This window comes from Tupaia chinensis, unplaced genomic scaffold, assembly GCF_000334495.1.
Source record: "Tupaia chinensis unplaced genomic scaffold, TupChi_1.0 Scaffold000138_1, whole genome shotgun sequence".
In the NCBI taxonomy this organism is placed as follows: Eukaryota; Metazoa; Chordata; class Mammalia; order Scandentia; family Tupaiidae; genus Tupaia; species Tupaia belangeri.
Window position 1 is genome coordinate 930723 of NW_006159608.1, and position 10054 is coordinate 940776.

The following is a 10054-nucleotide window of genomic DNA, read 5'->3' on the forward strand; positions in this document are numbered from 1 at the left end:
CTAGCGCCTTCAAAAATGACAACTCCTGCTGACACCTTGACTTTGGCCCAGTAAAACTAACTTTAGACTGCTGGCCTCCAAAAAATAATAAATTTGTGTTGTTTCAAGCCATTAAGCTTGTGGCAATTTGCTACAGCAGCATCAGGAAACTATTACAGATTTTGGTACTTGGGAATAGTCCTCTTCCTGTCCCTTTTTTCCTTTAGTTCTAAGGCTGAATTTGGGAAAGCATCAGAATCAGGACTATTATGCTTGGCTAATCTTGACCAGAGCTCATGGGGAGAGCATCCCAAAGTGGAACATAGATAGGTGAGTTCAGTCATCAGAAGAGATTTTTTCTGTCCCAAACAGTGATGCTCTGCTGTAATAAATACCAAAAATATTGAAGTGCTTTGGATTTTGGTAATGGGTTATGGAAGAATTTTCAAGAACATGAACGGAAAAGCCTAAATTGCTCTAAGTAGGCTGTTAGTAGAAAGATTAGTACTACAGACTACAGGTAAAAGCTCAGAAGGTGGTAAAAAGCATGGTAGAGAAAACTCGCATTGTCTTTGAGAATACCTAAATCATCATAAACTGTGGAAATATGGATGGATGTTAAAAGCATTGCTGGTGAGAGCTCAAAGAGAAATGAAAAATATTGGGGAAAACTTGAGGAAAGGAAGTCTTTATTATATAGTAGGAGAAAAGCTCAGATAAATTGTCTTACTGTGACAAAAAACAGAACTTAAAAGCAATAAACTTGCATATTTAAAGATTTCCAAGCAAAATGTTCAAGATGAGACTTGGTTTCTTGTTGCCTTTAGTAAAATGTGAAAGAGAGAACTGTCACAAAATAAAACCAGGATTTGATGACTTGGGAAATTCTCAGCCTATCTAGATTGTAAAAACTGCTAAAGAAGTCCACTGTGAGAAAAACATGCTCTGGAGAGCCAAATTTAAATATACATGAAAATTGTCATCGTAGCCATTTTTAAAGTGTAGACAGCCTTATACTAGTGCTTTAGTGCTTGGGAAGTAAAAATATTTGGAATATTCATTCATATGTGATTCATGGGTCACTGAAATCATTTTAGAGGCCAAAACTAGAGATGGGATTATGTAGGACAGTGGAGGCTCTCTTCTAAGAGTGTGAGTTCTTCCAACTAAAAATCTTGAGTATCACACTTAGAGAAATTGTTAAGTTGGACTAAAAGAGAGAATGAAAGCTATTTGGCTCCCAACTCTACAAGGCAGGGAACAGGCTGCTAAAACTAGATTGGCAGACACGTGGTGCTCTCCATCAAACAGAACCTTTCTAAGGGTGGAGCCACAGAGGCAGAGGCATTAGCCACAAGCTATTACCAGACTCAAACCTATTTGCTCAGTAGGGCTTAAAAAAGTGGGAGGGACCAGCAGTTAGCATAATGGTTATGTCGCTGGACTCCCACATAATCGACCGTGGTTCGAGTCCCAGACCCGGTGGCTTAAAACTCACGCCGGGTGTGTGTGCATGTGCGTGCCCAAGATCCTGAGAGGAGAATGGAGGAGAAGGGATTGCAGCGTGGCCATCCCCCCTGGGGGGTGATTTCTCGCTTTCTGTCTCTCTGTCTCTGTCTGGCGACTGCATGCACCCTAAAAGCAAAAACCTCCCCCTCCCAAAAAAAAGTGACTGGTCAGTGATTCCTTTTTTTTTTAGAATGGGAATGTCTTTGACCATTATCCTATGCCTGTTCCATCATGTGGAGCATAGAACTTTGTAGTTTCAAAGTTCACACATATTTTTGTCCCCAAAGGGATTATACCCAGAGCTGCACCCACCCATCTTATTTAGAACTAAGATTTGGACTTTTTAAGCTGAGATTTAGATGAGATTATGGACTTCAACTAATGTTGTAATGGGTTGAGACTTTTCAAGACTCAGATGGGTAAATATTTTTTATTGTTTCTGCTATAGGGCACGTGTGCTAGCCAGAGACAAGTGAGAAACCACCACCCAAGGGAAATAGCCATGCCACAATCACTTCTCCATTATTCTCTAGGGATGTGGGGCATGCACTCATACTTGCTCCACCTGTTTTTCAAGCTCCTGAGTCACAGCTGGCCATGTGGAATTCAGCCATCTGAATCACATTACTTTGAGCTGGCCTGGGTGAATGTATTTTTCATGTGCAATGGATATGAGTCTTTGGGAGACTGATGATGGGCTACAGTAAACTGAATCCTCCCCTAAAGTGTCAACATTTTAATCTCTTACAACTGTAAATGTTACATGGTAAAAGAGATTTTGCAGAAATGACATACTCATGGAAAGACACTATTTTACTTATAGCAAAAAGAGCAGCCAGAACAGCATTGTGTCAGGGTCCCATGCTCAAATTCCCATAACATGATATAATAATGGAAAGAAACTGTCATCCTATATGGTTCTAAAAAGAAAGACTAGGCCAAAAGAACTTCAGCCAGAGGTCAAGGAGTATGCAAAAAGAGTCAGAACTTAAAGTTAATTTGAGAAAGACATTATGCGATGTAAGTTGCTTAACTGTCAGCAACAAAATGAGGAAGCAACATCAATCAATGACATTTTTGGATGTTCATACAAGTTACTTGTCGAAATCATATTCTAAAAAATTAAAGCAAAACAATTTGTCAACACATTTAATAATTATTCCTGGGACCAGCAGTTGGAGTAATGGCTATGTCTCTGAACTCCCACGTAGTCGACTACAGTGCAAGTCCCGGACCCAGTGGCTTAAACTCAACGCTGGGCACACATGCATGTGTGCCCAAGATCCTGAGAAGAGAATAGAGAAGGGATTGTGGTGTGGCCATGCTCCCTGGGGGGTGATTTCTCACTTCCTGTCTGTCTTTGTCTTTCTGGTGAGCACACACACCCTATAGGAAAAACCTCTCCCAAAAAAATTATTCCTGGAAAAATGACTGCAAATACAAATGTTAGGTATTGACTCATTTGTTCTTCATCAAAATCTATGTTGAATACCCATTTACTATTTGTCCTACAAATGGACATAATCCCTGCTCATCCAGAGCATTTATTCAAGGGTGGCAATGAAATAAATAAGTTATAAAAGGGATAATAATGGAGTATTTATTGTAAGGGGATTAGGAAAACTCTTTAGGAAGTAATTTTGTTTGAGAGGTTTTTGCTATAGGGCACATGCGCTCTCCTGAAAGAGAGACAGAAAGCGAGAAATCACCCCTTGGGGAGATGGCCACGCCGCAATCCTTTCTCCTGCATTCTATGCTCGGGATCTTGGGCACGCGTGCACACACACGTGCCCAGTGTGAGTTTAAGCCACTGGGTCCAGGACTTGAACCACAGTCGACTACATGGAGTCCAGCAACACAGTCATTATGCTAACTGCTGGTCCCAGGAAGTAATGTTTAATGCAGTCAAGGATTTAAAACAGCCAGAATTAATATTTTACAACCTAATTCAGATAATTTCTCTCCTCTGCTTAAATCATTCAATTACTATTTCACTGATCAAAAAAAAAAAATAGTGATTCGTAGAGCTCTTTGTGATTTTGTCCTCAAGTATTTCCCTGACCTCCCTTACTACTTTTTCAAATAGCATTTATCTTCTACTAAACATTATAAAGCTTACTATATTTATCGTCTATCTTTCCTTGACAGGAAATAAAACTCCACTAGAAAATGATCTTTGTTATATTCAATTTTGTATTCAGAAGAGTTCCCAGCTTCTAACAGAAACTCATGAAGTTTTTGCTCAATAAACCTAAATAAAGTCATATGATTTTATTAATATTATTAAAATGTAACAAAAATTCAAACAGAACAAAGGTACCACATACGATTTTACATTAACATTTAAATATAACATATGAAAATATTACAAAATTAGAAATACAAAAACTAGGTAACATTTAATGTGAGGGGTGTGCTTGCCTATTTATAAGTTCATTCCAGTCTGGAACACAAGAAGAGAGTGCTACCCGCATATCAGCTGCACCATTCGACCCATTTCTTTCCTTTGCTTTTAACTGGGTTAAGATAGAAAATCCTAGTTCACACAAACTAGTTGTTGTGAATGGTAGTAAAAGTGGGAGACTCTTTCTACTTAGCAAAGGAAAGTCATCCTTTATTTTAATCCAAAATGCTGATAAATTTAAAGTCTCATAATCATTCTTCAATGTATATGAAGAACTAAGCTGCCTTAATTCATCCTCTTCTTCAGGCACCAAGTTTAACTCAATTACTGATTCAGGATTTTGAAAAGCAAATGGATCTTTTACCCAACTGTTTTCCCTTAATCTTTCCAATTTCTCTTCTGGAAAGAAATGGTTAAAAGTTTGAGACAGAGAAGCAAGGTGCAACAATATTTCTAATTTTATTTCTTTCAGCATGCTTTCATTAATGATATTCTCTTCAATATGTTGCAAAAACCTTGGAAACATGTAGTAGCTAGGACGTTCACTGTTAAGCCTTGCTTGCCATAACAACAAAGCCTTTCGGAATCCTTGGATACGTTCGACATGCTGAAATATATCTTTGTTTTTTCCCTGTAGTTTTAAACTCAGTTCATTAAGAATGCCAAAAATATCAGCTAAATATGCCAATTTTGTTACCCAAATAGTATCTTCAAAAATATTTGCCAAATTTGATTTCTTTTCAGTGAGAAAAATGTGAATCTCATTCCTGAGTTCATAAACCCTACTTAGTATTTTCCCTTGAGATAACCAGCGAACTTTGGTATGATACAGTAAGTGGGTATGATTAGTTCCAATCTCTGAACAAAATGTTTCAAGAAGTCGGCTATTCAATGAGCTTCCTTTAATAAAATTAACAACTTTCACTGCATTTTTCAACACTTCCATGAGATTCTGTGGAATTTCTCTGGATGCTAAAGCTTCACGATGTATAAAACAATGATTCCACACAGCACCGTTATTAGTAACTTCCAGTAATTTTTTAATTACTCTACTATGCCTTCCAGTTATGCTTGCTGTTCCATCACTTGTAATTCCTTTACAGTTTTTCCAGTTTAGTTTATATTGACCAACAATGCACTTTTCTAATTCCGTAAAAATATCTAATCCACTTGGGTGTGAGGTTAAATTTAAAAAACATAAAAAGTCTTCCACAAAATCATCTTGCCATGCATATCTGACGTAAACTAAAACTGTTGTACAGCTTCCAATATCAGTGCTTTCATCAAGCTGGATTGCAAAATCTATACCAGACTGTAACCGAGTAATAAGCATTGTTTCTAAATGTTCTGCAATAGTGCAGATTCGAAGAGATATTGTGTTATCAGTAGGTATAGTTTTCAACTTATCAGCTGATTTATCATCAAAAATTGTACGCACCATATCCAAACAGGCTGGAAGAATAATTTTTTCAGCAGCTGTGTGAGCCATTTTCTCTTTTGCCACACGATATGCAACTAAATATGATGATAGCAAAGCTTTCTCCCCAACAGTAGAAGAACAACTAAGAAACTGGGTTGATAACTTTATGTCTTTTTTCTTTCTTTGAAAATATTCAATAGGTTTATCAACAAGTTCAGCGTGCTGAGTTTCTAAATGCCTTTTCAACTTTGAAGGTTTTAAGCTTTCATTTGCAAGAATGTTATTACAAATAACACACTGAGGTCTATCATTTTCAAAAGGTTTTTCACATTTGATAAAACCATATTTTAAGTAACTTTCATTATAACGTCTTGGGCATACTTTTTTCTTTTTGAAATGTGGCTCAAAAAAAAGTGAAGCTTGTAGATCAGAGTCATTATTTTTCTCAATATCATCTCTATTCACACTTCTAGATCCAATAGTTGAACTTGAACATGCTTCTGCATATTTCACTTCATTACTCTCTCTTTTAATAAAGAAATCCATTTTAGCAATAATTTGTTTCAGTTTGATTTAAATGTTATGCCACTAACTCAAAAAAGAAAAAATATATATAATATATGGCCTCAATAACACCTTATCAAAAAATGGAATCAAAGTCTGTAACTGAAGCTCAGTTGAAAATCTCAGAATTCAAAGTGTAGTTCCAAGTCACGGTAATATGAAACTAGACTGCAAAACATTAACTTTGCTATTATGAAAACCAAACAAGACACCCACAATCAAATGACTAAAAACCATTATTTATACATATATGTAAAAAATATCTTATTCTATTCATCATATTCCCTCCATCAACACCCTTCTTGCATATCAAAATTGACCTCAGTATTCCTTGCCACGTATACAATTCGAAAAAACGTCCATGCAAAGCACTCTTGATATTTTGTTTTAAAGAACGTTCATTTGTGATTCACAGAAATGATTTCATGACTCACTAATGGGTCACAACATGGTGCGAGAAATACCGATACAGAGACATTCTGTGCCCTCTGCTGCGTAGGTGGCTTGAGTGTCTGTTGCTTTTCTGTTGGCACTTACAGGAATTTCTTGAAGAGGCAAGAATGTATTTTAGATTTTTATTCCTGATACTTTTTGATGGAAAGAGTTTTTAAGACTGCCAATTATGATCTGATCTAGTGACGATCCAATGAGGTTTTCCATGGCTAGGTAAACAACCAGGTTGGAGCTCACAATGTACTTTTATGGTACTTTCTTGGAAAGCATTCTTGACCTGGAAATAAGACCAGAGACATAATATTGAAGCATCATTATAGAGAGTAATATTATTGTCAGCTATGAGACCTTTTCAGTATCAAAGATCATGGTGGTCAAGCAAAAAGTCTACAGTTACTCTCATACTAATTTAATGGGCTAAATCTAATCTGGTTGAGCAAATCATCTCAATCAAGATTTGTAAATAGGAAGTCAGCACCAGAAACTGGTTAAGTATATTAAAAGTAGAATATGTGGGGTATTCAAAAATTTTATGAAAAATGAGTATTATCAAGGACTACGCTGGGACCAGCAGTTAGCGTAATGGCTATGTCGCTGGACTCCCACGTAGTCGACCGTGGTTCGAGTCCCGGACCCGGTGGCTTAAACTCACGCCGGGCGCGTGTGCGTGCGTGCCCAAGATCTCTAGAGGAGAATGGAGGAGAAGGGATTGCGACATGGCCATCCCCCCTGGGGGGTGATTTCCTGCTTTCTATCTCTCTGTCTCTGTCTGTCTGGTGAGCGCACGCGCCCTATAGCAAAAACCTCTCCAAAAACAAAAAAGAAACAAAAACAAAACAAAACAAAACAAAAAAAGAACTACGCTTATGTTTCAATTTTTTTGTACCAAAATAAAGGAGTAAAGCTCATTTACCATCTATACTTCCCATTACCTTGGCCATTTCTGCCTTGAAAGCATAAACAGTTCCTTACAATGGGTTGACTTAACCTTAATTTTTGACTTGAGGATGGCAGGCAATGTTTTTCTGCCCATTGTCCCAATTCCAGACATCAGTTAACTAGGAGGTCTCCATACCGTAGAACCTGCTAAAATTATCCAAACTAGCCAAAACCAAAGTTGGCTAGCCCATTCCTTCCTACAAAAAGTCCAACAGGGCTGGTACCATAGTGTAGTGGTTAGGCACACACAGGGAAAGCCAAATCCCCATGGCTGACCACGGTTCCAGTCCTGGCTCCGTTGGTTTAAAAAAATTTTTGGCATGCATGTTCCAGGATCCTAACAGGAAACAGAACTAGAGGAAAAAGAATTGCAACATTATCAATCCTATTATGGGATATTAACTTTCTTTTTTGTGTGCACATAGGAACCCTCTGGCACGAAAGTAAAAATACGTAATTAAACCTTTTACATATGCTTTGCTCTCTTTCTGCCTCATGATCAGCCTAGGTGCCTCCCTTGTAACCTTGTTAGGTATATTAAATCAGCAGTCTCATGGGGCTGGCATGGTTAAGGGGGCTGGAATTCCACAAGACTGACCACACTTTGAGTCCTGGACCTGGTGACTTGCTTTCTAGCTTTCTTTCTCTCTGTCCCTCTCTGGTCAAATGAAAAAATAATTAAATAAAGCTAAGTCTTTAATATATATATATATATACACACATATACATATACACATATATATATATATAAATATATATAAATAAAAACAGCAGTCCCCAACCTTTCTGGCACAAGGGCCTTGCTTCCCTGGTGGACAGGGGTAGGGAGGACTGGTCCTGGGATGACCCAAGTGTACCATATCCACCAAGCATCTCATTTCCCCCGCTATCACACTGCGATATGCAACAAAACAAATATACAACAGTAGAGTTCACACTGCTGCTGATCTGACAGGAGACAGAGGCAAGCTATGGGAAGCAACTGAAAACAGAACAGGTAAAATCACATGTCATACAGGGATTTCCACAGCCAGGCCACGTGGCCTGCAGCTAGAGACCCGTGTTAAATGTATTTTCGACATTTTTTTCAACTTACAATGAGTTTATGTCCTATCTATGTCTTGGTTTATGTATATCTTTGTAGGAAGCTGCCCAATCTGAACACCACAATGGTGACCTTTAAACACACACAAAAATGCAGCTCTTTGGGCTTAAACTAAGGCTAGTAGAAGCCTTTAACAAAAGAAAACTTAGTCTGTGTCTCAACAGCGGTTAAAGGAAGCCATGTTAATCAGAAAGGCCCAGGAAGGTAAGAGAAAATGCAGAGCTACCTGGCACCAGAGGTCTTCGCATCTTCAGCCAATTAACATCTGAAAACTGGCTTTGCATTCCACCTTCCCTTTCCCCCATTTTGCCCTTTGAACTAAATCTGGAAACAGTTGACAACAGCTGCCTCCCTCAGAAGAGTTGGGACCACCATAATCCTGCTTTCTCTACTTGTGTCTTTGTGTTTAAGCCGCCCCCATTCAGCACATGCGTTCAGCCGTGCAGGTCAGGCACATCTTTAGTTGAGCATTTGTACTTACTGCACTGCTCTCTTCAATTTTAGTATATTTGGGTCTTATCACTATAGCACAGTAATTTCAACCCTTTCTTGCCAGCCTTTCCATCAGGTTCTCTTTTTTTGTGGGGTAGGGAGGTGGGAGAATAAAATGTTTTGGTTTTTTTTTTGCAGTGTTTTAACAGTAATTCAACATGTCTTAACTGTGTTTGCTTTTATTAGGACTGTCTATATTAACTTTTTCCCCCTGTATTCCTAATGCTCTGGCATATAGGTGGGGCCTTGCTAACTAGGGAGGTATTGCCTTTCCAAAGGTTTGTTAATTCCTATGCAAACTAACCAATCCAGAGCCTACCCTCCAACAGGACTTTGGGCTCTAAGCCAATATTCCTCTGCCCTAACCATCCCAGGGCCAGGTACCAGGCAACTAAAGTTAGCTCCAATCCACAAATCAGGTGACATTATTCAAATAAGGAAATCCTAAACCTGCTTAAACCTGGTTATCCTTTGCCCATTCTTTCACATAAAAACCAAATAAAGGCTTTCCTGCACCGTTTCTCTGTGCTAAGGGATCTAGTGTGGAGACCTGTGTGGAGACCTAGTATGGAGAACATTTCTCTGTGCTAAGGGTCTCCTCAGTGTGGAGACCTGTGCATGGCAGAGTGCTATGCCTCCTGTTTCTAGGGATCTTAGAGTATAAAACTTCTTCCTTCATGATAGTCAATTTCATGCCTATATATTCATCATAATGATTGGGTACATTTTAAAGACTATTATTTTATGTTATTGCTCTGGTTACAAAGTTTAGTTTCATCCTTTCTTTTTCCCATACGGTTTATTTTTTTAGTAAAAACTTTGCAGATCATGTATTCTTTTATAAAGTCATTAAGTGTGAGCCAGCAGATGGCGTGGTGGTTAAGAGTGTTGGACTCCCACATGGCCAACCACAGTTCAAGTCTTGGACCTGGCGGCTTGCTTTCTCACCTTCTCTCTCTATCCCTCTCTGGTCAAACTGAAATAAACAAATGAATAAAAAAATAAAGTTAAATAATTCTTTAAAAAAAAGTCATGGGACCAGCAGTTAGCGTAATGGCTATGTCGCTGGACTCCCACGTAGTCGACCGTGGTTCGAGTCCCGGATCCGGTGGCTTAAACTCACACCGGGTGCATGTGCGTGCGTGCCCAAGATCCCGAGAGGAGAATGGAGGAGAAGGGATTGCGGCGT

At 38.6% G+C, this 10054-nt stretch overlaps 1 protein-coding gene across 1 annotated transcript in view; it reads right to left on the minus strand.

The window, feature by feature from the left end:
- Positions 1–3744: 3744 nt before the first annotated feature.
- The window catches only part of ZBED11 (zinc finger BED-type containing 11), a 14589-nt gene continuing 8279 nt past the window's right edge, over positions 3745–10054 (minus strand). Inside the window, exon 2 of the mRNA XM_006144891.3 lies at positions 3745–6606. Coding sequence (XP_006144953.1) covers positions 3888–5858 — 1971 coding nt within the window. The 5' untranslated portion in view covers positions 5859–6606 and the 3' untranslated portion in view covers positions 3745–3887. The remainder of the gene's footprint in view (positions 6607–10054) is intronic.